The sequence below is a fragment of the Ascaphus truei genome, unplaced genomic scaffold (genome assembly GCF_040206685.1).
Source record: "Ascaphus truei isolate aAscTru1 unplaced genomic scaffold, aAscTru1.hap1 HAP1_SCAFFOLD_1421, whole genome shotgun sequence".
Classification (NCBI taxonomy): domain Eukaryota; kingdom Metazoa; phylum Chordata; class Amphibia; order Anura; family Ascaphidae; genus Ascaphus; species Ascaphus truei.
In genome coordinates, this window is record NW_027454304.1 from 1 (window position 1) to 27,638 (window position 27,638).

At 45.1% G+C, this 27,638-nt stretch overlaps 1 protein-coding gene across 1 annotated transcript; it reads right to left on the reverse strand.

The window, feature by feature from the left end:
* Positions 1-558: 558 nt before the first annotated feature.
* On the reverse strand, positions 559-27,212 carry LOC142475896 (baculoviral IAP repeat-containing protein 1-like). The gene is made up of 6 exons (XM_075581574.1): positions 27,154-27,212; positions 14,481-15,090; positions 12,736-12,835; positions 5,896-5,977; positions 4,750-4,801; positions 559-2,981 (listed from the first exon to the last, which is right to left on the reverse strand). Exons 2-6 carry the CDS (start codon positions 15,052-15,054, stop codon positions 559-561), a joined length of 3,231 nt encoding a protein of 1,076 aa, XP_075437689.1. The 5' UTR covers positions 15,055-15,090; positions 27,154-27,212.
* Positions 27,213-27,638: the final 426 nt, after the last annotated feature.

A 27,638-nucleotide genomic window follows, 5' to 3' on the forward strand; every position in this document is an offset into this window, starting at 1 on the left:
GTAGTTCCCTGCCGGCGCTCGTAGTTGCTTGCACACAGACGGCCACTTACTTCCGTCAAGACTCCCTGGTACTGGTCCCGCAGTCGGACGCGCCCGCGGGAGTTCACCGGTTAGCAGTGGACCTATCGGAAGGACCTGTGGCTGAACTGTGCTTTTATACTGTGTGAGTGATACATGTTTTCATTACTTATTAAACTGTTGGTATATGCTAACTCTGGCTCGGCCCGTTCTCTACATTTGGGATTGTGGGAGAGGTGCCACTCGCTCACCATACCCGATTGGAATTTCTGAGAGGACGTGTCTGATGTTGGAGACCCAAAATATCTGATTTGACATTGAAGCAATATCTCTCTGAGGGAAGGGGCTCACACAAGGCCGTGTGAGTTGATTTATATATAGTTTCCACATCTCCGTCCCTCCCCCTTCCCCTCCCCCCCCACCCTCCCTCTATCCCTGTCTCACATTCCCCATTGTGGGAGCATTACTTTTCATACTGTTAAAAAATTGCATTTATTATTGTCTTTCCAAATCTCTGAGATTGACAGTCTGCGCTGACCTTTATCCCGTTTCCATGCCGCTGTAAGAAGATCTGGGGTTGATCTTCTCTGGGTGAAGCTGCAAAGCATTTTGAAGGGTCCAGTATAGCATTGATTTTGTGGTCTTTGATTGTGTTACACTTTTATGCACGTTACTTTTTTTAGGGAGCGCCCCAGTTTTTGTCTGTTCCATCAGTAGAAAGTTGAAACAAAAAAAATACAATGTCGCAAATGTTTCAACAACCGAGTTAAGGTAAATTATATATCCAGCTAAGCTGTATACTGGAAAAATATTTGAGATACCTGGAGGTTGTGTATCAGAGCCACTGATCTCTAAGGATTCCAGAGAAGACATCATCAGAAGCAATTCTTGTTCTTCTGCACTCAGCTCCGTGTCATGAATAATGCATCTTCTGAAAGAATCCAAGTACTTCCCAATAGCTGGTCTGATGCTTGTAACAAAACCACTGCTTTTATTCAGCTCGAGCTCAATACGATTGGAGATTGAGAACAGCACCTTCACATTTTTAATGTCGTTTTGTGTCAATGTGTGAATGTCAGCTACATTCATTTTAAAGACGTGAACTTTATGGCCCGCCAGTGACAAAAAGGGGTGGACAAGAGAGTCGCTAATTCTAATTTGTTGGGGGAAAAGTGAAAGAAACTCATTCATCTCTTTGATATGCCTCAGATTCTTTTGCACCATGTCATTGAGATTAAGATATGCAGAGGAATAATCCTGCTCAACTGTAGGTACCCCTTGGTTTTCATACATTTTTGACACAGCTAAAAAATCTGGTGCCACACGACCTTTATTTCCAGTAATACAAACCTGAATACTGCTCAGCAAAGCAATGCTTTCTGGGTATTTTCCCAGAAAGAAGAGAATGTCATTATCAATATTTTTTTTAATGGGACTCACAGTGAAAGAAAGAGTTTTGCCAGCAAGAAACTGCATGATTATAGGAGCACAGTCAGACAGACACTGACTTTCCACTGCTGCATTAACAGCAAATGTGAGCAGCAGCCTCATAAATAAGGACTCAGATGTTGCTCGGTCACCTTCTCTTAATCTTATAATGAGATATTCTTCAGCCAATTGAAGCTCAGGATGTCTCTGCAAGTGCTCCTTACTTTCTAAATGACAATCTAGTGCTTCCTTACTGTTGAACAAACTGAATAAGTATGACAGGATGTTAAGAGTTGCCTTTGAGGAATTCCCACTTGCATACTTCAGTAAATACTGGTGAGGTCCTGCGACTTTGAGAAAAGTGTTCACGTGTTGAAGGTAGTGAAGCCCCTTGTCCAGATCTTCTTGTGTATCAGATTCCAGAAATTCGCTCAGCCGCTTCCCAGCGAGAAACTCCTGGAACGAGGGATGAAAGAACCTGTGGCTCGGACGAAGTCTTTGTGCCGTGAATTTGCTTAAGAGACCGAACTGGAGGGCTTCGTCACTGGACACACCGACATCATGGAGGTCATCCTCTGTGAAATCAAAACGTGATTGCAAGAGGCCCTTCAGAGCGAGTTCTCCGCAAGACGAGACCAAAGCTTTAACTCTCTCGGTATCTCTGGGGAATTTTAACATGTTATACAGCAAATATACTTTAAAAATGTGTGTGTCGCTGATTGTGCTACCCCCGGGATGTTGAAGCCAGTAGGAACATTGTGCAAGAGTGACCAGAGGCGTTCGCAGAGTGGCCTGCAAACTTTTTTGTGTTTCTAATTCTATGAAAAATGCCTTCACTCGCTCAAGGTCATGTGAAAATAAGTTCTTGACCAAGTAGATAGTGCTGTACAAAGGGAATTCCTGGAGGCTCAGAATGGTCCTTGCATACTGGCGCAGCCTCCTCCCCTTGTCAGTGCGCGATGTGACTGCCAGACTCACTCTATTCAGGTGGTTATTTAGTAAAAGCTCTTCTATGGCTACAGAGTCCATCACAGCGTAGTCATCCAGGAGGAACAAGACTTGGCTCTTTAATTTTTTCATTATGTCCATCAGAGTCTCATTAGTGAGAGATGTTGTAGGGCCAATCAGCTGTTTGCAGATTATGTCAGCCATAGTTTGTTGGCTTTCAATGGAGGAAACCGAGATATAAAACACAAGGCTGAACCTGCTTAGTATGGGGCAGCGCCCTGAGGCCCAAAGAATCGCGATCTTCCTGAGCAGAGCTGTTTTCCCACTGCCGGCTTCACCTTCTATCATGGTGATGTCCCTCAGGTCAGACAGAATATCAGGCAATGTGAGCCGCTGCAGGGGCTGATTTCTGGTGTCCTTAGAAACAACACATATATCTGCATAAAGGGATTTCAGATCGATGCCAAGTTTAATAGACTCTTCGAAGGAGGATAATCTACAAAACAATGGATCATTGTAAATTTGAACAAGCTGCTCGTTCAAAGTCTTCATTTCTTCAAGATGCTGAATTTGTTCATATGTTTTTTCTGTAAAAACATTAAAAAAACATAATAAGCAATATATACTAGCAGCTTAAAGCGGACAACACTGATGTGGTAAGCAGCTTTCTGATCCAAACTGTGTATGTTGACCTGTACATGGCAAAGGAATGGAAGCAGGCACACGGTCTTTCTAAAGGTGCAGTTTATTGTGCCACCAAAGGTCCAACGTTTCGGCAAATAGATTGCCTTTAGAAAGACCGTGTGCCTGCTTCCATTCCTTTGCTCGAGTACCTCTGGGATGTCTGGACCTCCCTCGACACGGCATCGGCAGATAAGTATCCCCCTCCAGCCCCTACCAGCGGTGTGCATGTGCTTCTACATATGACCTGTACATGGCCACAGATTGCAATAACATTGGCTACATCTGTATGTATTTATGAATATTTTTTATAGCGCCAACAGTGTATGCAGCGCTCTACAAAATAGACAATACAATACAGGGAATTACAATAAGTGCAACAAACAATATGTTCTCTGAGTCAAAGTTAATTATATGCAAACATCCGTACATTTCACTTGCATAGGCTTCACATCAAATTACTGTATAGCTTGTTAGTCTTAACGCGACTTTAAGTTAGGATAACATGGCCATAAAAGTGCAATGTTACATAGTTGGCTAGTTACATTTCTTGGAGGCATCTGCATTGGGAAGTGTTTGTCAGTCAAGTGTTTTATTTACTTCATTCCCATTCTGTCCTTATCAGACAACCAATAAAGTTAAGGGGAAGTTGGGAGAGGGGACTGTGGCTGTGCAAGTACTTGTTGAACACACAGTGACATCGCATAAACGGGAGGAGTGAGAGTAAATCAGACCCATCCCAAGACGACTTTAAAAACAAAAAATTTAAAATAGTTATAGGTGTCATATTTGGGTAGAAAAGTTATCACATTAGTCCCAGGGGGGATTTCCCCTTTAATTCCCTTAACAGAGCTTTGTGGATCTGGGCCTGTGTTATGTTAGGAGTCCTACAGAGACAGCAGGTTATCTCTCCCAATCTCGTCCTCGCCTCTCACATGCAACTTCACCTCCTTGTGGAGTAATCCCACCCTCAAACCTCATACCCATCCCCTGTCATCCTCCTGCTACTCTCCCTTTCTCCTGTGCCCTTTGGAATGCTCGCTCCCTTTCTAACAAATTCCTCTCTGTACATGACTTCCTTTTCTCTCACTCTCGTCTCCTCTTTGCTACAACTGAGACCTGGCTCACTCAGTTTGACTCTGTACTGGAAGCTGCCATCTCTTATGGTGGGTTTTCTTCCTGCCACACTCCGCGCCCTGATGGCAGGGGTGGAGGCGTGGGTCTCCTCTCCTCAAACTGATTCCTCCCTCCCTTTCCTTCCTTTGAGGCTCACACTGTACAGCTTTTTTCTCCTCTCCCTTTCCACGTGGCGTTCATCAATAGGCCACCTACCTCTACTCATCCCCCTTCTGTCTTTTGCTCTCACTCTGAATCCTGGCTCTCCTTATTTCTCTTCTACAACTCTCCTGTTCTTCTCCTTGGGGACTTCAACTGCCATATTGATGACCCCTGCTGATCATCCTCAGCAACAGGTATGCTCGTTTTTCCCTGAAACCAGCCAGCAGAAGTGAGTATTCAGCTGAGAGATCTGGTAGGCAGAGTCCTGCGTGTGACAGGCAATACCACAGTCGGTCCCACTGTGCCTTTATAAATGCCAGATACCCCTATCTCTGAGGGCTGATACCATGACACACAAGAGGCTAAGAAATAAACTGGTTACAATATCATTCTTACCTGCTCCTGTTGACAGCTTCCTTTTGCCCCAAATAGTTGAGAAGGACGTCCCCTATGATAAATCACAAGAACAATTGGACATAACATACTGCAATAAAGTAGAATGATTACAAGTGGAAACATTTTTATTTTATAATTTGCAATGTTTTTGTGACTTACGGCATTGTGCAAAATATCTGATTTTTTGCCTCCAACAGTTACATTTGGCACAGTTTCTAAAGCAAGCACATACAATCTACAGCTCAGCAGATTACAGACAAAGACCGAGGTGTGAAGGTGTTAGGGAGTATTGCACTCGTTATCATTCAATATTGTGTTGCCACTGCTACAATGTTTAACGCGCACTTTATTAGGGCTATATTGAAACAAATGGAGCCACATGTAACAACATTGGGCAATTTCGCAAACTACCTGCAGAATATCGCAAAGTTTTCATCTCCTGTCATTTTTCTTCATACTTTAGGGTTATTTTCTAAGGTTGCCCAGTTGCAAAACCAGCACAGAAGAATTGTACCAGATTTATCAAAGCGATAACTCCAATTGCTTTCAATTGGATTTCTTTTTTTATATATATATTTTTCTTTTTTTTTTTATATATAAATATGGTGTATGGTGTTCTTTTTGCACTGATTTTGCCCTAGTTTTGTAGACGGTGACATAAGAGTTGGGTGGGGCAAAATGGACACAAATTGCCTCATTTTTATCTTGCGCCTTTTTGTGTCACTGCATAAGGAGTTAGGGTAAAGTTATGTCATACTCAGATGATGAGTGTGGCACATTCTATATTGTATTTTACGTTAAGGAAAAAAATCAGCCCAGACTGAAGTGGCATAAACTTTTCTGGCTATCGATTGTAAGAAACTCTTTCTTACATGTGATGGAAGCAAAAGAAAACAGAGCGTGAAAGCAAACTTCTATTCACAGTTTCTTGGCGTCATACATCTCCCACCAGCTCTATTCAGGGTATTGTATCCAGGACAGGTTGATGACCTGTACTAAATCTATCTATATGTACTGATCTATGTACTAAACATTGCAAATGGAATTAAAAAACAACACAAAAAAACACTAGGTACCAAATTCATTGTTAAATGGCAAGTGAAGTAAAACTTCCAACTTTATCAAATGCAAATACTTATTTTTTACCGTAACTCCTGTAAATCCACAATAACTTTGAATGTACTGCTTAATTTCATTTTTGGATTGTTTGCTGTGAAGAAATGCACATCTAAGACCAAAAAAAAAAACAGATTTAAAAGGAGTCCATATTTGTTATTTAATATTACTTGAATGCTTTTCATTTTTACTTTGAATTAGGCACATACTATTTTTTTAAACAGTGAACCTCACTGGCTGCTCAACAGTCACAGCTGAAAAGGGGAATTATTTGTTATTCTTGTTCTTAAACTTTTGCGATAACTACAATTTCCAATAATAACATTCACATACATTGTCATATAGATCAGAGCTTCTCAAAATTTTCCATGTGGATATGGAATGGATAGTTTTTATGATCATAGTACTGTAAGGCCTGGGACATAGTGAGCTTTAAGCTCGCTGAGGCGGGCTGAGCCGCCCTGAGCAGATGCACACAGCCCCTGCATCTGTCATCAGCGTGGCTATAGTTTCTCCCTCCGCATGCGCGCTGATGCATGCGGAGGCTGAGAAACTTTCCCGAGACAGGCAGTTTTGAAATTTGCCGCTCGGGGAAGCGGAGGAGTGGTCACGTGCCCATCCAATGGGAGCGGGAGACTAGCCCCGCCTCCCGCTCCACCTCCTGGCAAGTGTTCGAATACTCGTGGCTGCATCAGTATGCAATGCAGTACAATGGAGCATGAAGACAATAACAATAAAATTACAACATAAACACAAATGGGTACACTAGCTAAGGAGAATCCTTCTCCAACCAAGGCGTTCAAGGTCCAAAAGAAGGGAAGAACAGAAGCATAAGGTTGACAGGGAAAATAGGTTGGTGTGTTTCTAAACGCTGCTTGCCATGAAACAATCAGCTGAAATTTTATTTTCTATGTAATAGACCAGGGGTGGGCAAACTGGGGGAGGCGCAAGATTGTTATGGGGGTTGCAAGATTGTTATGGGGGGGCGCGGCAGTTGCAGAGGCCCCGCGCTCTTCCCCCAAGGCATTTAAATGAATGCTGGGGGATCGTGTGAGGCCTCTGCAACTTCACTTACCTTCTCTTCGGCGTCGTGTCGCCATGGCAACGCAGCGCCAAATGAAGCAGCGGGGTCATATGATATCACGTTGGTATGGCAACGTGATGCCACGTGACCCCGCGTCGTCGTTTGACACCAGAGAGAAGGTAAGGGGGGGGGGGGCGTGAGCAGGGAGGGAACGATTGCGCACTCCTGTAATAGATGATAGGTATTATAGTTCAGGCAGGAGGAGAAAATTGGGTTTATCAGGAGAGTGGTGCATAGGCTTTCTTAAAGAAGTATGTTTTCAGGCCATGTGTAAATGTGTGAGGTGGGGTTTTGGAGCCTGATGCTGCTGGAATGTGTGGTGAAGAACAGGAGAAGTAGCAGGAGTGGGAGGACAGGGAAGAGGAGTGATGGAGTTGATGTGCAGAGCAGAGAAGGTGTGTGGGGAAGTATTTGGAGATGTATGGAGGAAGCACTTGGGGGAGAGATTTGTATAGGATTAGAATCTTGAATTTGATTCTGGGTGCTCACCAGGTTTCTATGACCGAAAGGTAGAGAAACTATTAGATATGTATCCAGGTCCCCTCTTACCTCCTGGCCGGGGAGGGGGATTACTACAGAGGTGCACTGGAGCTGCAGGCGGATGCAGCTGGCTTCGGGGAGACGCTCCAGTGTGCCGGAGCTCAGCGGCGTACCCGACAAGCGGGGGTCGCCACCATAGAAGTTGCGCATGCGCGATTGGCCACTGCGCATGCGCGGGGATCCTGGGGTAGTGCGGCAACCATTAGGCAGGCTCCGCAGGAGACTATATGTCCCAGCAACCCCAGGGGCTGCTCACACATGGCTAAGGAGAGTCAATAGGGGACGCTTCACCAGTAACTGTATAGTATCAGTGCACCGGTGACTGAGGCCACGCGGTGTGCACGGCCTGCGGCCTGTGACCAGACCACAGGCACCTTACTAAAGACATTTACAGGGACACATTCCAGCGGGAGACCCCTCAAGAGGCGGACGCCTGGCGGATGAAGAGGATCTGGTAGATCGCGTCGTCGGATCACTCTGCGGTCCAACGGATCAACCCTCTTCAGTTTGATCTGGTCTGATCTTAGACCAGGACAGGTATCACGTGCACCAATGGCCATATACACAGTGGGTAGCACTACTCCACACACTTTGGGTGGGCTTGGCTCTGTGGACACCAGGTGGTAAGGTCCAGGGCACCTCAGTACTTTGGGGGATCTCACCGGGGTGTGTGTGTGTGTGTGTGTGTGTGTGTGTGTGTGTGTGTGTGTGTGTGTGTGTGTGTGTTTGTGTGTGTGTGTGTGTGTGTGTATATATATATATATAGCAAATGGAAATATTCCAAGTTTTAGACAGGTTTGCAACCCCGCCTTTCACCATTATCACCCAGCACACAGCACTTCCACTGCAGCAAGGGATTCTGGGAAATTACATGCAAATGGGCACACAGTGTCACCTTTTGCTTCAAAACCATTTTTAACATGGTTCCCTATAGGCTTAAGCTTGCTGCATGGTCACAGCTTTAAGCACAGCCAGGGTTAAAATGCATAGCCAGAAAACCCACCCACAGACAGCCGTTTCGACCTTCATGGGTCTCATCAGTGTGGGGTTGGTTAACTGGCTATGCAATGAAGCAATGAGGATGGGGTTTACCATAATTAGTTAAGTTATGGTGGGTAAAAAAAGTGACAAAAACCTGATAATGGTGAAAGGCGAGTGGCATGGGAGAGGGAGAGTGGCTCAGTGAGTAAAAGACACTGACTGGCACTGAGAGTTTGAAGCAGGGGAGCCTGGTTCAATTCCCGGTGTCGGCTCCTTGTGACCTTGGGCAAGTCACTTTATCTCCCTGTGCCTCAGGCACCAAAAACTAGATTGTAAGCTCCACGGGGCAGGGACCTGTGCCTGCAAAATGTCTCTGTAAAGCGCTACGTATAACTAGCAGCGCTATACAAAAGCATGCTATTATTATTAAGGCGGGGTTGCAGACTATATATATATATATAGTATTGTATGTCTTTATTTATATAGCGCCAAAAATGTACTCAGCGCTTCACAAAGAATACAGTACAGGGAATTAAAATACATTAAGTGCAGCAAAATCAGACAATAGGAAAGGAAATCCCTGCCCCGAAAAGCTTACAATCTATGAGGTTTGAGGGGAACTTACAGAGACAGCAGGTGAGGGAATAAGTGCTGTAGATGGCAGTGTTTGGTCACAATGGGTGGTAGGAGTGACTGTGGGACAGTAACCATGAGTGCAGGCTGTTGGGATGCTTAATGTGTGGGGTGAGTTTTAAGGTTAGTCAGTATTAATTCAGAAGGTTAACACCATTTACAAGAAGAGATGGCAGGGAGATGGCAGGGAGGCATGGTGAGATCAGGTGTGTATGTCTTAGTTCAGGCTTAGGGGAGATCCCCAGCAGCAGGAAGGAGTAGATAGAGGGTGTAAATAGAGGATTTGTGTGGGTGTTTTTTTATTGAGGGGTAAAGAAGTTGTTGGGAGAGAGGTGTATAAATAACAGTGCAGTGGGAGACGTTCACAAAGGAGTGAGGAAACAGTAAACAGACAAAGCAATAGGGAGGGCATAGTGAGATGCAGAAGGAGAGACTTCCCAGGTATTGGAGGATAGGAAGAGTACAAAGAATCACAGCTTTTAGAAAGTCAAGTTCTCACAGCTGCAGAGTTGTTGTTGTGCAAAGTCCAGATCTTCCTCAAATCTTCACCTCCAATTTCAACTCCAAAATTAACTCAATTAAATTGGCTATGTGTAACATCAAAGTGTAACATTTAAGTGTGTGGCAGAGTTAATCTTGGAGTTGAAATTGCAGGTGAAGATTGTAGGAAGATCGGGACTCTGAATAACAACTTTACAACTGTGAGAACTTTACTTTCTAAAAGCTGTGATTAATTGTACTCTTCCTATCCTTCAATAACTGGGAAGTCTCTCCTCTTGTATCTCACTATGCCCTCCTTATTGCATTTTCTATTTACTGTTTCCTTACTCCTTGGTGAATGTCCATGTTCTCTCCAATTTCCCCACTCCCCACTGCATCATTATTTATACACCTCTCTCCCAACAACCCTCAATAAAAAAACACCCACACAAATCCTCTATTCACACCCTCTATCTACTCCTTCCTGCTGCTGGGGATCTCCCCTAAGCCTGAAGCCAGACATACACACCTGATCTCACCCACGCCTCCCTGCCATCGCTTCCCCTGTAAATGGTGTTAACCTTTTCATTTAACACTGACTAACCTTAAAACTTGCCCAACAAATCAAGCATCCCAATAGCCTGCACTCATGGCTGTTGTTCCACAGTCACTTATACCACCCATTGTGGCCAATCACACCCATCTACAGCACTTATTCCCTCACCTGCTGTCTCTGTAAATTTCCCCTCAAACCTCTTAGATTGTAAGCTCTTCGGGGCAGGGATTTCCTTTCCGATGGTCTGATTTTTGCTGCACTTATTGTATTTTTAAAATTCCCTGTACTGTATTCTTTGTGGAGCGCTGAGTACACTTTTGGCGCTATATAAATAAAGACATACAATACAATACAATACAATACAACGCCAGACACTTTCAATGTTACACTTTAAAATGTTTCACAGCTATATATATATATATATATATATATATATATATATATATATATACACATGGTGTGTATACTGCATGTGGGGCCTTGTGTTTATTGTATCATACGGTTATATGTGTCAGTAAATATAGTTGTTATACAGTACTTGTGTGTGAGCCTTTATTTAGTGCCTGTATTGTTCCTGCGAGGGGATATCCTGCTGCGCCAGAATCCCTCCCAGGTGGAGGCGCTCTGTATTAAAGTACGCGATCACCCCAAGCTCCCGTGGTGGAGGATCAGGCCTCCTGTATGCCAGACAGGCACTCAGCACATGTAGCTCCCTTAGTCACAGGGAAAGGGGGCCAGGGCCGCCAACAGCGGGGAACCAAGGGCACGGGCATCCCGGGCCCCGTGAGTCAGGGGGGCCCGGCCGCTGGACCCCTGCGCTGCCCTGGCCATTATATTTTTTTAAAAATTGCGCATGCGCAGAGCCGAGGTCCCGCAGGGTGTCCTGTCTGCTGCCTGTGGGCACTGCCTGCTGCCTGTCAGAGTGCTTTGCGCCTGTCAGAGTGCGGTGTGCCTGTCAGTGCGCTGTGTGTCTGTCTGTGTGGTGTGTGCTGTGTGCCTGTCAGTGTGCGGTGTGCCTGTCAGTGTGCGGTGTGCCTGTCAGTGCGCTGTGTGCCTGTCAGTGCGCGGTGTGCCTGTCAGTGCGCTGTGTGCCTGTCAGTGCGCTGTGTGCCTGTCTGTGTGGTGTGTGCTGTGTGCCTGTCAGTGCGCTGTGTGCCTGTCAGTGCGCTGTGTGCCTGTCAGTGCGCGGTGTGCCTGTCAGTGCGCGGTGTGCCTGTCAGTGCGCGGTGTGCCTGTCAGTGCGCGGTGTGCCTGTCAGTGCGCGGTGTGCCTGTCAGTGCGCTGTGTGCCTGTCAGTGCGCTGTGTGCCTGTCAGTGCGCGGTGTGCCTGTCAGTGCGCGGTGTGCCTGTCAGTGCGCGGTGTGCCTGTCAGTGCGCTGTGTGCCTGTCAGTGCGCTGTGTGCCTGTCAGTGCGCTGTGTGCCTGTCAGTGCGCTGTGTGCCTGTCAGTGCGCTGTGTGTCTGTCTGTGTGGTGTGTGCTGTGTGCCTGTCAGTGCGCTGTGTGCCTGTCAGTGCGTTGTGTGCCTGTCAGTGCGCGGTGTGCCTGTCAGTGCGCGGTGTGCCTGTCAGTGCGCTGTGTGCCTGTCAGTGCGCTGTGTGCCTGTCAGTGCGCTGTGTGCCTGTCAGTGCGCGGTGTGCCTGTCAGTGCGCGGTGTGCCTGTCAGTGTGCTGTGTGCCTGTCAGTGTGCTGTGTGCCTGTCAGTGTGCTGTGTGCCTGTCAGTGTGCGGTGTGCCTAAGTGCAAGCAATTGAGGTAACACGTGATAACTATCTTTTTATTAGAGCATTTTAAAAATAGTTTGGTCATTCGTTACACAGTTGGTTATACAGTAGGTAACTGAACCAAAGAAGAAGTTACTGGGCAGTGTATTGTACACCAGTGTTTTTCAACCACTTGTGTGAGGGGGAGGTTTTTTTTAATTGTAGTGTGCGTGTAGGTGGTTATTCTAATTTGTGTACTGTGTGTGTGTGTGTGTGGGGGGGGGGGGGGGGTACTGTATTGTAGGGGGGGAATTGTATGTGTATGGGGGGAAATTGTGTGTGGCCCGGGGGTGGAGAGGGAAATGAATGTGGAGGGGAGGATTGAGGGGGCTGGATTGAGTTTGGAAGAGGGCGGGGCGGTTACTGAGTGATAGCCGAGTGGGGGGGGGGGGGAGAAGAATGTGAGAGGAAAAGGGGGTAGTGAGGGAGGGGGTGTAAGAGGGGGGAGAGAAATACATGAGGAGAGGGTGAATAGAGGAGAGTGAGGAGGTGTAAAAGAAGGGGGGGGGGGCTCGCAGGGCCGCCAACACGCTGGGGGGGGTGGGGGGGAGGGGGTTAATCTACGGAATATATTCACTCATAATAGGGCCCTAAAATAAAATGTGCCCGGGGGCCCCGCACATGTCTAGCAGCGCAACGCCACTGCGGAGAGTGAAAGAATAAACACTTCCTGAAAATGGGTTTGATGGATTTTTGCTATTACATTAATGCTGTGAGAAGCCGTTTCATTCTGCAGCTCTTAACATCAGTTTATGCAGTTACTTTGCACGTGCCCTGTGTGGGAGCAGCCTCTGATTTGAGAGGTGCAAGTACACGGAGCATATTATTGGACTCACTCAGGGAACCACTTTGCATGTTCTCTCCAGGTGTCATCACCTTCTTCCCAGTTCCCCAAGCACCCTCCGCAGGAGAAGCACTGCACAGCGTCTCTTCTACCTGTATTGTTTCATGTAATAAAAGATCACAGTGATTTTACAAATGATAATGGCATGATATATGCAGCATTAACTTCCGGTTCATGGCTACAATGATAACTTACATGTCATGAATTACACTAACCTATTGTAGCATTGAAGGAGCGAACAAGCCTGCGCTATTGCTACTTATTCTGTATTTATACATTAACCTAAAAAGTCATGTTGGTCAATGTTCTTTACCTACTGTGACAGTGACATTTCTTGGACTAATATTTCAAATCATACATATGTAGCCCTTTTTGTGAACCCCTGCACAAAGGAACTACTAATGCTGTGTTTTACCTGTGGCTCCAGGAGCTCTAAGCCTCCGCTGTTGGGGAGCCTGGGGTCTTACCCTCTCTTATCATGGTGCAGCGCCTCCACTTACCCAGGATCCCCATTGTAGAGAATCTACCCTGAGTAAGAAAACATAACAACTGTATTGTGCAACAAGCAACCTTTTACTATGATACTAACTAATAAGATAATGCAGAGTACACATAACATGCATAGGACCCTTACACTTTATAATCAAACATAACACACTGTGGCTCGGCCACACCTTTATAGGGCTAATGTCCTGTACACAGGTGGCTCTGCCACTCTCCCAAGGAGTATGTCCTGCAACTAGTATTTGTATTGAATAGTTTACTGGCACACTAGTGCCCCCAATTAGTTAGTGGGAGGCGGGATCAGCGCCTGGTGACCGGTGTAGGTGCACTTGATGACTAACAATACCTCCCGGTCACTGCGGTGACCACACCACTTCACAAAGGGTCCGTAGTGTCGCTCCAGCCTTGCGCCGACACTCTGCTCTGCTGTGTGGTCTGTTCTCCAGACCAAGATGGCGTCCACAACTCTTGCAGCTGAACCAGCACTAATGGGATGCTTCCCTAAATGCTACGGCCGTCCCTACAAAAGCGGCACCCTACGATGACAGGGGTTATACTCCTGGGGGCTGGGGAATGTATCTGTCCTAAGCGGAAGGGTCACTGACCCTCCGCTCGCACACACGAGGTTCCGCCACCTTCCTCCTTCTCTCTCCCACTCGTGTGTCCGCCCACACGCTTCCTGTCTCTCCCCTATCCAGAGTCTCACACCCTATTGGTCCCCAGCCTCAGCTGACTTCTCCACAGTTCACAGTTCAGAGTTCAACCCCCAAAGTCCCGCCGGATTGGTTGCCGTTCGCGCGCTTTCCTCGCGCATGCGCAGCCTTGCTATTCACACAGTGACCTTACTGGCAAAAGAACAGTATGGCGCTTCCTGCATTAGTAACAGCGCGGAACCCACACATATATGTACACATCCTTACACATACAATAGATGTTGTACATGTGTTCCATAGAATCAAGTTAAATTCTTCATTGTGGGAGAGCTTCAGCGAGTGCGCGAGTTGGGTATTGCTGTGAGAGGTGGGGTATTGGCATGTGAAGGAGAACATGAGCGTGAGAGGAGGTTCATGAGTGAAAGAGGAGGTATACAGCAAGTGTGTGAGAGGGTTCATGATTGTAAACGGGAGGTATCAGTGTGTAATGTGAAACTAGTATTTGAAGACACATACATACAATAATTATACAGTAATTATAAAATGATAAAATATATATTTTTAAAGCTCCAGTCCTTACCTGTGAAGAAAAACCCTGAAAGTGCAAGCATAGCGGGCTGTATTCTAACGTATGCAGGCCAGCTGGTAAAAGACATTAGCCTGGTCTCTTCACTCTCCATCATATCCTCATTCTTTACATTGCTCTCCAAAATCTGAACACGTACATCATACTTTAAGATGTTCCCAATTTCTTTACCCTGAATAAATCCACAGTCAGGGTTGAACTTCCAATGGTTCTCCAGGGGTGTTGAGCTCAGGGATTGCCTGCACAAAACTAGCCCACAGCAGTAACACTGGGAGCTGTTATTCAGACCAGTGCAAAAGAATCCAGCAGCAGCCAGCTCCTTTGGGGACCAGGTAGATGTGGGCTCTAGAGCTAAAAGAGTCGTCAGCCTCTTTGCTTCATTCCTCATCAAGTAGTTGGGACCCTTTGGCATCTGCTCTCGTGTCTTCCTGTGAGCTTCTTCCATCTCGAGGACTAATTTACCTTGATCTATATTTACTAGTGTTTGTAGGGCCGGAATGCCAGATGAGTCAAATTCTGATATATTGGTTAGGTCCATATTTTTGCTGGACAATGTTTGATTTTGCATTAAAAATTAATATGGAGATTTGGCTTCCAGGTGGACCTGTAATATATAACAAGGAATAGAAGGGGTTAATGAGCTATGCAGTGATTTGTGGATTCTTAAAAAAAAAAAAAAGGGGGGGCAGTCCTACCTGGGATGCAAAATACATACATATATAAATAACTATTAATGGCTTCCTTGCAAATTTTAAATCCTCCTTAAAGTAAACAAATAGATTTATTAATATCATGTGAAAAATGTATTTTCTTCTTTTCTCTGAGCCCTCTTAAATTTATGCTTAGCACTTATTGTCTTTCAGTTCAGTCCTGGTGCTATAGCCAGGGCAACCCTCTTATAGAAATATGCTCTTCTTTAGCTCTTATACTAGGGCCCAGGGCCGCCGACAGGAGGGGGGGACAGAAGGGACAGGTGTCTCGGGCCTGGAGGTTGCGGGGAGCCCAGCCGGCACTGCAAGTTGGGCCCGACCTCTGGCCAGGCCCGGCTGCTGGTCACGGCCGGGCCCCAGCTCTCCAGGTGCCTGCAGGACTCTCCCCCACTGTGTCCCGAGCTGGTGGAGAGAGAGAGACAGAGACTGGTTTATTTTTATTTTTATTTATTTATAAAATATTTTACCAGGAAGTAATACATTGAGAGTTACCTCTCGTTTTCAAGTATGTCCTGGGCACAGAGTAAAACAAATAATACATGGTGTGACAAACGGCTTACTCCGGGGCTCCGCCGTCTGTCCGGGACTGTTAGAACACGGTCTTTTAGGGTAGGTTAAATGATGAGACGTCACGTACTGTTCCTTTAAACAGGCTATCCCTGGTTTATTCAGTCCCAGGCACTGAGACTGCCACAGTTTAAACAGAAAACAAAGCCAAACAAAAAGCTGCTCGTCTGAGCGATAACTTAAACTTAGATGTCCCTGACTCAGAGTTGGAAGTGGCTTGTCCACTTCCACCAACAAAATAAGTACCTTTGCAGTCTTTAGACAAACTAACAGAATGAATGAAGCGATTTGGGAAAGAGGCTTTCTCACCCCTCTGCAGTTCAGCAGCCTTCCAGGCTCTTGGGCGGGGGCTCAGAGGAAACAGGAAACAGGTCTTATATACCTGAACTCTAATCAGCATGACAGGTGACAGAAAACAGGCAGCAGACAAACTGTGGAATGGAGTGCCTGTTCCACGAGGCTGCCCTGTTCAGCTTAGACAGGACAGAAACTGTTCAGTATCCTGGGAGCCCTGTATATGGAGTTTATTACCAACCCCTGGTTTCTGTCACATATCCTCCCCCCCAGCTCAGACCTCGAGGGGTGAGCGACCATGGATATTAGGGAGTGCATCCTTGACAACCCGTCGGCATTGCCATGTTTGTGCCCCGACCTGTGTTCCACAGAAAATTTAAAGGGCTGTAGGCTTAGGAACCACCTGGTCACCCTAGCGTTCTTCTCCCTATTTTGACACATCCAGGTAAGGGGTGCATGATCTGTGACCAATCGGAACTTTCTCCCCAACAGATAATACTTGAGTGTCTCTACAGCCCACTTTATTGCGAGACACTCTTTCTCGACTATGGAGTAATTTTTCTCCTGGGGATTTAGTTTCCTACTTAAATAAAGGATGGGGTGCTCCTCCCCTTGAGACTCCTGGGAGAGTACCGCCCCCAGCCCTACCTCAGATGCGTCGGTTTGGACTATGAACTCTTTGGAGAAGTCAGGTGTGACCAACACTGGTTGGGCACAGAGAGCTTCTTTCAGGCTTCTAAAGGCCTGTTCGGCTTCGGGGGACCACTTTACCATTAGCGGTCCTCTTGCTTTTGTGAGGTCGGTTAGTGGGGTTGCCTTAGTTGCAAAATTGGGAATAAACCTCCTATAGTAGCCAATTAACCCCAAAAAGGTCCTTACTTGTTTTTTTGTGACTGGCCTTGGCCAATTTTGTATCGCCTCTACTTTGAGTGTTTGTGGTTTGAGTAACCCTCTACCAATAGAATACCCCAGATACTTGGCCTCCTCCAGACCAATAGTGCATTTAGCGGGGTTAGCAGTTAGTCCAGCAGACCGAACTGCGTCGAGCACAGCTTGGACCTTTGGAAGGTGGGACTGCCAATCTTCACTATGGATTACCACATCATCCAGGTAGGCGGCAGCGTACCGAACATGTGGTTTTAAAATTTTATCCATCATTCTTTGGAATGTGGCGGGAGCTCCATGTAAGCCAAAAGGCAGCACCTTATATTGAAAGAGGCCGTCTGGGGTTGAGAAGGCTGTTTTTTCTTTTGCCCTTTCTGTGAGGGGAACCTGCCAGTACCCTTTTGTTAGGTCTAGGGTTGTGAGATATCGGGCTTTGCCCAGTCTCTCTACAAGTTCATCCACCCTGGGCATAGGATAAGTATCAAATTTTGACACCGCGTTTAGTTTCCGGTAGTCATTACAAAACCTTGTTGTACCGTCTGGCTTTGGGACTAAAACTATAGGGCTGTTCCACCCACTTTGGGATTCCTCAATTACGCCTAGTTTTAGCATTTTTTTAACCTCTAAACTTATAGCCTCTCTCTTGGCCTCTGGGATTCGGTACGGTTTAAGGTTAACTCGGACCCCCGGTTCAGAGACTATGTCATGTTTAATTACGTTAGTTTTACCTGGCTGTGTAGAGAAGATTTCTTTGTTCCTTCTCACTAAACTCTGGACCTCTCGTTTCTGATGCACGGACAGTGTTTCAGCTATGCTAACCTCTGGGTCAGTTTCTTGATTCTCTGACGGACCTGGGGGTACTAGGGTTAACAAGACCTCTCTATCTTTCCAGGGCTTGAGTAGGTTTATATGGTAAATTTGCTCAGGTTTCCTCCTACCTGGCTGCCTTACCCTATAATTTACTTCTCCCACTCTTTCCAAGACCTCATATGGCCCATGCCATTTAGCAAGGAATTTACTCTCCACGGTGGGAACCAGAACTAGTACCCTATCACCTGGAAAAAAAATTCTGACCCTAGCACCCTTATTATACGTATTCCTTTGTGCTTCTTGAGCTTTCTCCATGTGTTCCCTCACTATGGGTAGGACTGCAGCAATGCGGTCCTGCATTTGGGCAACATGCTCTATTACACTTCTGTAAGGGGTAACCTCGTGTTCCCAAGTTTCTTTGGCTATATCCAGTAAGCCCCTTGGATGTCGGCCATACAATAGTTCAAACGGGGAGAAGCCTGTGGATGACTGGGGAACTTCCCTAATGGCAAATAACAGGTATGGTAACAAACAGTCCCAGTTTTTCCCATCCTTATCGACCGCCCGGCGTAACATGCTCTTTAAGGTTTTATTGAACCTTTCCACTAAACCATCTGTTTGTGGATGATAGACTGAGGTTCTGAGATGCTTGATTTTTAGGAGTTTACATAGCTCTTTTGTTACTTGGGACATAAATGGTGTTCCCTGGTCAGATAAGATCTCTTTAGGAATTCCGACCCGGGAAAACAGAAGTACTAACTCTTTTGCTATGTTTTTAGCAGAGGTGCTACGTAGGGGAACTGCCTCCGGATATCGGGTAGCATAATCTAATATTACCAATATATGCTGATGTCCCCTAGCAGACTTTATTAGGGGTCCTACTAGATCCATAGCAATCCGGTCAAATGGTACCTCTATTATGGGAAGGGGTACCAATGGGCTGCGGTATGCTTTGAACGGGGCGGTGATCTGACATTCTGGGCATGAGGAACAATAGTTTGTAATTTCTGCCAGAACCCCAGGCCAATAAAAGCTTCGGAGAACCTTTTCTTTTGTCTTTTCCACCCCTAGGTGTCCCCCCAATGGATGACTATGTGCGAGGTGTAATACTACGTTACGGAATGTCCGTGGTACCAACAATTGTTTAGTTGTAACTGATTTTCTTTTATCAACCCGATATACTAGGTCGTTCTCTACCTCGAAGTAGGGGTAAGCAAGTGACCTATCTGGTTGGCCATGAGTACTATTCTGGTCCCGTATATTTCCCCTTGCTACCGCTAATGTGGGGTCCTCCCACTGGGCCTTCTTAAAACTCCCAGGACTGACCTCTAGGTCAGCGAGGGTCTTATCCTGTACTGGGGTGGTAAGTGCCTGATCAACATCTTGATTTGGGGTATTCCCTACCAAAGTAGTGATGGGGAAGGGAATTTCACAGCACTCCTCCTTTTCCCCTTTCTTATTTGGGCCCTCGTCAACCTCCATTTCTGAAAAAGGGAAAGGATTTGTTTCTTCTAACACTTCGTTATGGTCTGCTATTGAACTCTGGGCGCTATTCTGAGCTGGGGACCACATTTTTAGAAAATGGGGAAAGTCGGTCCCTATTAACACATCATGTGCCAGTTTGGGTACAACACCCACCTTGAAATCTAAAGAACCAAATTCTGTTTCAAAAAAAACATCAACAGTGGAATATTCATGATTATCCCCATGTATACAACAAATTGCCACTCTTTGTGAACTGTTTACCTGTTTCTTCTTAATGGGCAATAGGTATTCGGACACTAGTGTGACCATACTCCCAGAGTCAAGAAGTGCCCGAACCCTCTTACCATTAACCTTTACAAATGCCCACAGATGGTTATTCAAGGGGTCCTCTGGGCTAGGGCCCATACATTGGGACAACAGCGAATAAGGTTCCACGCTGTTGCATTGCATGGGCTCATCATTTAGTGGGCAGATTTTTGCTGTGTGGCCCCTCTCATGACAATTTACACATTTAGGTACATAGTCTGTGTCCCACTTAGAGCCTTTTCCCGGCTCCCCATGTTGGCTATTGCCCTTAGTGTGCGAACCACTGTTGCTGGTGCTGCGTGAAGGTGGTCGCCGCTCTTCAGCTCCCCTTAACCCCGGTACCCTTTTACCGTCTCTGGAAGAGTCCTGGAACCTCGGGTAGTGGGGTTGCTCCACGACTGTGGGTTGCGGGTGCTCTCCTGCTGCATTGTACCTTTCTACGAGGGCCACAAGCTCATCCGCATTGTGGGGGTCACTCCGACTGACCCAATGGCGTAAGGCAGAGGGAAGTTTCCTCAAGAACTGGTCCATGACCAACCGTTCCACGATGTGGCTTGCTGAGTTGATCTCGGGTTGTAGCCACTTCCGGGCGAGGTGGATGAGGTCATACATCTGGCTTCGGGTGGCTTTATCCATCGTGAAGGACCATGCGTGAAACCTTTGGGCGCGAACAGCCGTGGTTACGCCGAGGCGGGCGAGGATCTCGAACTTCAATTTTGCATAGACGTTAGCTTCGGCTGGCTCTAGATCAAAGTAAGCCTTCTGGGGTTCGCCGCTTAGGAAGGGTGCGATTAGACCAGCCCACTCAGCTTCTGGCCATCCCTCTCTCTGTGCCGTGCGTTCAAACGTGAGAAGATAGGCTTCCACATCATCCGAGGGTCCCATCTTCTGAAGGTAGTGGCTTGCCCTGGTCATTTTCGGAACTGGGGCTGCCGCTGCCAGTGGAAGGTTACTGATAGTCTCCCTCAGGATCTCGAGTTCCTGCTGTAAGCCCTGAGCGAACCGCTGTTGCTCCTCTTTCAGCAAGCGGTTTGTCTCTTGCTGGTTTGCATTCGCCTGTTGCAGGGCTTCATTCGCGTCTCTCTGGACAGCGACATTGCGTACCAGCGCACTCACCACGTCTTCCATCTTGTTTGGAGAGAGAGAAAAAAAAACTTTTTTTTTTTTTTTTCTTTAAAGTTCTTTAACCCCCAGACCTTTTAGTGTTCTGCCCGCATTCTCCACCATATGTGACAAACGGCTTACTCCGGGGCTCCGCCGTCTGTCCGGGACTGTTAGAACACGGTCTTTTAGGGTAGGTTAAATGATGAGACGTCACGTACTGTTCCTTTAAACAGGCTATCCCTGGTTTATTCAGTCCCAGGCACTGAGACTGCCACAGTTTAAACAGAAAACAAAGCCAAACAAAAAGCTGCTCGTCTGAGCGATAACTTAAACTTAGATGTCCCTGACTCAGAGTTGGAAGTGGCTTGTCCACTTCCACCAACAAAATAAGTACCTTTGCAGTCTTTAGACAAACTAACAGAATGAATGAAGCGATTTGGGAAAGAGGCTTTCTCACCCCTCTGCAGTTCAGCAGCCTTCCAGGCTCTTGGGCGGGGGCTCAGAGGAAACAGGAAACAGGTCTTATATACCTGAACTCTAATCAGCATGACAGGTGACAGAAAACAGGCAGCAGACAAACTGTGGAATGGAGTGCCTGTTCCACGAGGCTGCCCTGTTCAGCTTAGACAGGACAGAAACTGTTCAGTATCCTGGGAGCCCTGTATATGGAGTTTATTACCAACCCCTGGTTTCTGTCACAATGGTTACAAATACAGTTACATAAATGAACAAGGTATACATTTATATACAAGACATTGCATGCACAGTTAAAGAAAATATATATTATGAGCTTATGAAACAGTTACAGACCAGATTAAAGTGTGAGACAGCCTTAGATTTGAAAGAACTTAAGCTGGTGGTGGATATGAGAGTCTCTGGTAGGTTGTTCCAGTTTTGGGGTGCACGGAAGGAGAAGGAGGAACGTCCGGATACTTTGTTGAGTCTTGGGACCATGAATAGTCTTTTGGAGTCTGATCTCAGGTGATAGGTACTGCATGTGGTAGGGGTGAGGAGCTTGTTCAGGTAGCTGGGTAGCTTGCCCAGAAAGTATTTGAGGGTGAGACAGGAAAGGTGAACTTTGCGCCTAGACTCTAGTGATGACCAATCTAGTTCTTTGAGCATTTCGCAGTGATGTGTGTTGTAGTTGCATTGGAGAACAAAACGACAAATTGAATTGTAGAGGGTGTCAAGTTTGCTAAGGTGGGTTTGAGGAGCCGAGCCATATACTATGTCTCCATAGTCAATAATTGGCATTAGCATCTGCTGTGCAATACGCTTTCTGACCAGGAGACTTAGGGAGGATTTGTTCCTGTAAAGTACCCCTAGTTTGGCATAGGTCTTGGTTGTCAGGGTATCAATGTGCATCCCGAATGTTAAGTGGGAGTCAAACCATAAGCCCAGGTATTTAAAACTAGTGACAGGTGTTAGGGTGGTTTTAGCGTTGGTTCTAATCAGGAGCTCAGTCACTGGAAGCTTTACAAATTTAGTCTTGGTCCCAAATACCATTGTTACAGTCTTGTCAGTGTTTAAAAACAGTTTGTTTTGGGAAATCCAGTTTTCGAGTCTCAAAAAGTCAGACTGAAGTATGTGTTGAAGGTCAGAGAGGCTATGGCTGTGTGCATACAGGATTGTGTCATCTGCATACATGTGTATTGAGGCTTCCTTACAAGCTGTGGGAAGATCATTAATGAACACTGAGAAGAGTAGGGGCCCCAGAACAGAGCCTTGCGGGACACCACAGGTGATATCCAGGGGGTTGGAGTTAGAGCCTGAGATGGACACATGTTGGGATCTTCCTGATAGGTAGGACTGAAACCAGTTTAAAGCATGTTTCCCTATTCCAGAGCTCTGGAGTTTGTTAAGCAGGATAGCATGATCAACTGTGTCAAAAGCCTTTGCAAAATCTAGGAATACTGCACCAGTGAGTTGTCCCCGTTCCATTCCACACTGGATTTCATTGCAAACTTTTAGCAGGGTAGTTACGGTGGAGTGTTTGGGACGAAACCCAGACTGGAATTGGCTAGGGAAATTTGTCTTGGTGTAGAACTCGCTTAATTGGGAGTGGACACATTTTTCCATAACTTTGGATAGAATTGGGAGAAGTGAGATTGGCCTGTAGTTTGAGACAGTGTTTTTGTCCCCACTTTTGAAGATTGGGACAACTCTGGCAGTTTTCCAGGTCTTAGGGATATGGCCTGCAGACAGGATAGAGTTGACTATCGACGCAATTGGTTTGGCAATGGCTGGGGCACCAAGTCGTAGGAACCTAGATTGTAGTAAGTCGGGTCCACATTGGCTGCTTAGTTTTAGTTTGAGGAGCGCTTGTGTAATCTCCTCTTCAGATACTGGGCTAAATTGAAAATTGTGGGCAGTGTTGGGAGGGGGTGGGACTATAGGGGTACTCCCAGGATGAGATTCAGGTTTGGGGTTTGTGCTGCGTTTCGCTAATAGGTTAGTGGCACACCCCACAAAGTAATCATTGAATGCATTTGCAATGTCAGTGGGGTTTGTCAGAGTAATATCCCCCTTAGTGATATTACTTGGTTGTTGATGGTTAGGAGGCTGGAATATATTGTTGATAACCTTCCAGAAGTTAGCTGGGTTTGATGTATTCTGGAGGAGATTGTCAGAGTAATATTGTGCTTTTGCATGCCTTGTTTGCCTTGTGCACACGTTCCGCAGGCATCTGTAGTGATTGAGATCCTTGGTAGTGCCAGTTACTTTGTAGCTTTTCCACAAGGCATCCCTGAACTGGTAGAGTGCTATAAGGTCAGGTGTGACCCATGGAAGGTGGGCCCCCCGTACCCTTATTTTGCGTAGTGGAGCATGGGTATCGCAGAGTTTTAAGAACTCGGATTGGAAATAGTCGAGCGCAGAATCAGGGTCGGGAATTAAATCGATTCTGTGCCATGGGCAGTTGGTAAGGTCATCCAGAAACTGTTGTGGGTTAAAGTTTTTAAATGTTCTAGTTAGGAGAACTTTGGGGCTTGAATGGGGCGGTTTAATTTTCCTTACACAGTACACTATTGCATGGTCACTGAAAATGTCAGGAAGGATGCCAGAGGATTGGATTCTGCTGGGGTTTGAGGAGAGAATCCAGTCTAGCAAGGAATGGTTATGCGACTTCAGGTTTATTCGTGTGGGTTGGGAAATGAGTTGCGATAGGTTAAGTGACTTGAGTTGTATCTGGATTTTGTGGTTTTTAGGGTCAAGCCAATTGAAGTTGAAATCCCCAAGAACTAGCAGCTCACTCTTCTCATTCAGAGAGGAAATGGAGGCAAGAAATTGGGTGATATCAGTCAAGGATTGTAGAGGGGCTTTAGGGGGGCGGTAGATGCCAGCAAGCAAGATGGGCTTAGAAAAGGGGAGGCAGATTTTGCCAACTAGAGTTTCAAAAGAGGGTGGACTTGGTGGGCAATGTAGCAGTGTAAATTGTAAGGTGTCTGCAATATAAAATAACACCCCTCCTCCTCTCTTTGACCTATCTCTCCTAAAAATGGAGTATCCCTGAATGGCAATATTTGCATCAGGGGTTTTAGAGGATAGCCATGTTTCTGTGGTGGAGAGACACAGAGAATGGTGGAGGGAGAGAGCCACAGAGAATGGTGGAGAGAGAGAGACACAGAGAATGGTGGAGAGAGAGAGACACAGAGAATGGTGGAGAGAGAGAGAGACACACAGAGAATGGTGGAGAGAGAGAGATACAGAGAATGGTGGAGAGAGAGACACAGAGAATGGTGGAGAGACACAGAGAATGGTGGAACGAGAATGGAGGGATATTGGGGGGAGAGAATGGTGTGTGTGTGTGTGTGTGTGTGTGTGTGTGTGTGTGTGTGTGTGTGAGAGAAGGGGGGACAGAGTGGGGCGGAGAGACATAAAGGAGAAGGGGCGCAGTTGGTGATGTCATTTGTTTTATAAATATTTTTTTTAATGTGTCCCGGTTTTTACTTTTGTAAATCTGGTCACCCTAACTCAGGTTACTCTCCTCCCCATCATGTGATGTAAGACGACTATACAGAAAGGGTTGCCACTCCCTTGTATGTCTTGTGACCAGTGATGTCACTTTACCGAGATACAGTAGAAGGGAATATATAGCTCCACCCAATGTTAACTGATAGTATTCCCAAAGGGTTACACAGGTATTGAAAAGTGAAACAACCCTAGCGGGGCAACAACAAAATGTTATTGTAAAAAAAACAAAAAATTACTTGATAAATGAAATCTAAATCAACATATATGGTACCAGCATCTAATTATTTAGCATATCCATGATTATATCTTACATGATTGTTTGTAAATATCCTTATCTGACTTAAGGCAGTTTCAAACGGGGCTGTCTCATACTTTATCCATGAGCAATACGCTGGAGCATAATCAATTAATTAATGGTATATATGTGGTTGGTTAATTCAATAACCATTAAAACCACTAGCTCCAGCAAACAGTATTAGGGCTGTTGATATACAACAGTATTGTTTTCATTCTACTCAGGTCCATCTGAAGTATGCTGTGGCTTTAACAATTAGCTGCTAGCTTCAATGCACCTGAAATACTGGATATGTCTCAACATTATATATATACCTGGTCACTTTTAAATGCTTCAGCACTGTCTAATTGATTGATCAGACCTCCCATTAACTCCATGTTATTCACCAATGTGGAGGTACATTAAAGTCTGATCTCTGATGACATTAATTTCCGCTTACCCTATTATTGCTCTAGTATTCTCAGCATATATAACTTGAGTCTAGGCGCAAACTTCATCTTTCCTGTCTTGCCTTCAAATACTTTCTGGGCAAGCTACCCAGCTATCTGAACAAGCTCCTCACCCCTGCCACATGCAGCACTTATCTGAGATCTGACTCCAATAGACTGTTCATGGTCCCAAGGCTCAACAAAGTATCCAGCCGCTCCTCCTTCTCTTACCGTGCACCCCAAAGCTGGAACAACCTACCAGAGACTCTCACATCCACCACCAGTTTAAGTTCTTTCAAAACCAAAGCTGTCTCACATTTTAATCTGGTCTGTAACTGTTACATATGCCTATAATATAAATTATCTTTAACTGTGCATCCAATGTCTTGTATATAATGTATACCCTGTTCACTTATATAACTGTATTTGTAACCATGTATTATTTGTCTTAACTCTATGCCCAGGACATACGTGAAACGAGAGGCAACTCTCAATGTATTAGTTCCTGGTAAAACATTTAATAAATAAAAATAAATAAATAAATGCAGATATTACTTGGATGAGACCCTATACTAGCTACTTATTGATTTTGAAACATTAATTGTACAGAGTCTCTCTCCAACCATCTAGCCCTCCCTTGGGGAGACTTTTTCCACCCTATCACATTTTTAAAATGAGTGTGATTTATGTTTTAAGAGATCTTCATTAAATGTTATTTTTTATTAAATCGTGGTGTGCATTCAAGTGATTTGCTCTTGGAGGACAATACAATCCGTTTGTATTGTGGGGTTAAATTTTAGTTTTCCCAGAAGAGGAAACAATGCAGCTTTCATGGAATTTGAAAACAGGGAAGTGAAAAATGCAGATTCACAAGGAAGTTAAGTCTAAAAAATACGTTCAGAGAATTATGCTCATTAATCTCTAAAGAATGAGCACCCAGCCAGCTTGCTTTTGATATATTGCAGTTAGACACTAATTAAACAATACTAGAGAAAATGCTGATGCTGATGCCCAGGACATACTTGGAAACGAGAGGTAACTCTCAATGTATTACTTCCTGGTAAAACATTTTTATAAATAAATAAAAAAACAATTTGCTATTTATATTAAGGTTACCTTTTCATTGTGTCCATGTTAGTACTTGTATATTGAATTGAACTGTTTCTTTAACTGTGTTTTAAAATATTAAATCCAAGGTCACAAACCAGACTATACAATGCTTCATTTAACTCTTTATTGCTTCACAGGACCTTTTTTTCCATTCATTTGAATTACTGTTTTTTTTTTTTATTTATTTTTGTCCTCTGTTGCCTTTGGGAATGTTTTTATGTAAGTGTCTCAGCTGAAAATCTCAGGTAGTATTTTGTTGAGGCAGACAAGAGATTGCTCTTAATTTACGTTTTATTATGATGACAAATCTGGTGCTATTTTGAAGCATTTTGCTAAGCTTTGTAGCCAGTAAACTTTGATTAATAAACATCCCACTGCACTGCTGAAAATTGTTTTTTAATGAGAGATAAAAAAAAAAAAAATCTTGATAGAAGGAATATAGCATTACAGGTTACAAAAAGAAAAAGAAAAGTTGTTTTCTTCTAATAACATTTTCATGAATCTGCCCGTAGAAAGCTCAGTTCATACGCACGATACGTAAGTGTATTGTTCTAGATAGAGAAAAATGTTTTACACTTACATTTACTAGTAACTTAAACAAAACATTATTTCTGATTCAGTAAATGGCAGTGGCAACAGCATACAGATAAAAAATAAACAATAAGTGGCTTACAAATATATAAGAATACATATTTACCTACCACAGAGAGACAGCAGCAGTTCAGAACTGAAAAGTACAGTCTCCAGAAGTTCTCTGCCTTTTTTTAGTTTCTTTCTTTATATTCTCCACTTCTCAATATACACTCCTTCTGGGCACTGTTACTACCCCTCCCTCACTGAGCGGGTTTTCTCAGCTGTTTACAACTCTGAGGAGGAACTAGTGTATACAGAACCTGTTTCAATTTATTGAAAAAGATTTAAAGTGTGTTGTTTAACTCTGGCAAAGCAATTTACTAGAATGTTGGAGTGACTGTAGATAGCACTATAAGCATGAGTGCTCAATGTTGGGCAGCAGCTGTCAATGCTACCAGGATATTGGAATGAATAAGAGGGGTGCTTATCAGAGGGAGCAGAGTACCTTGAATTTGGAGTGCAGTGTTGTGTTCATGTTAGCAGTTGTATATTGAATTGAACTGTTTGTTCTAAAATATTAAATTCATGGTTACCAACGAGACTGTCCAGTACT

What these genes read in the sequence shown, in the direction of transcription:
- LOC142475896 (XM_075581574.1), bottom strand. Translation starts at nt 15,054, where the DNA reads ATGCAAAATCAAACATTGTCCAGCAAAAATATGGACCTAACCAATATA. An exon ending in TTCAGGGTTTTTCTTCACAG is followed by an intron (nt 12,836 to 14,480) that starts GTAAGGACTGGA and finishes GAAACAATACAG; the next exon opens with GTAGAAGAGACGCTGTGCAG. An exon ending in GTGGATTTACAGGAGTTACG is followed by an intron (nt 4,802 to 5,895) that starts GTAAAAAATAAG and finishes GATTTATCATAG; the next exon opens with GGGACGTCCTTCTCAACTAT.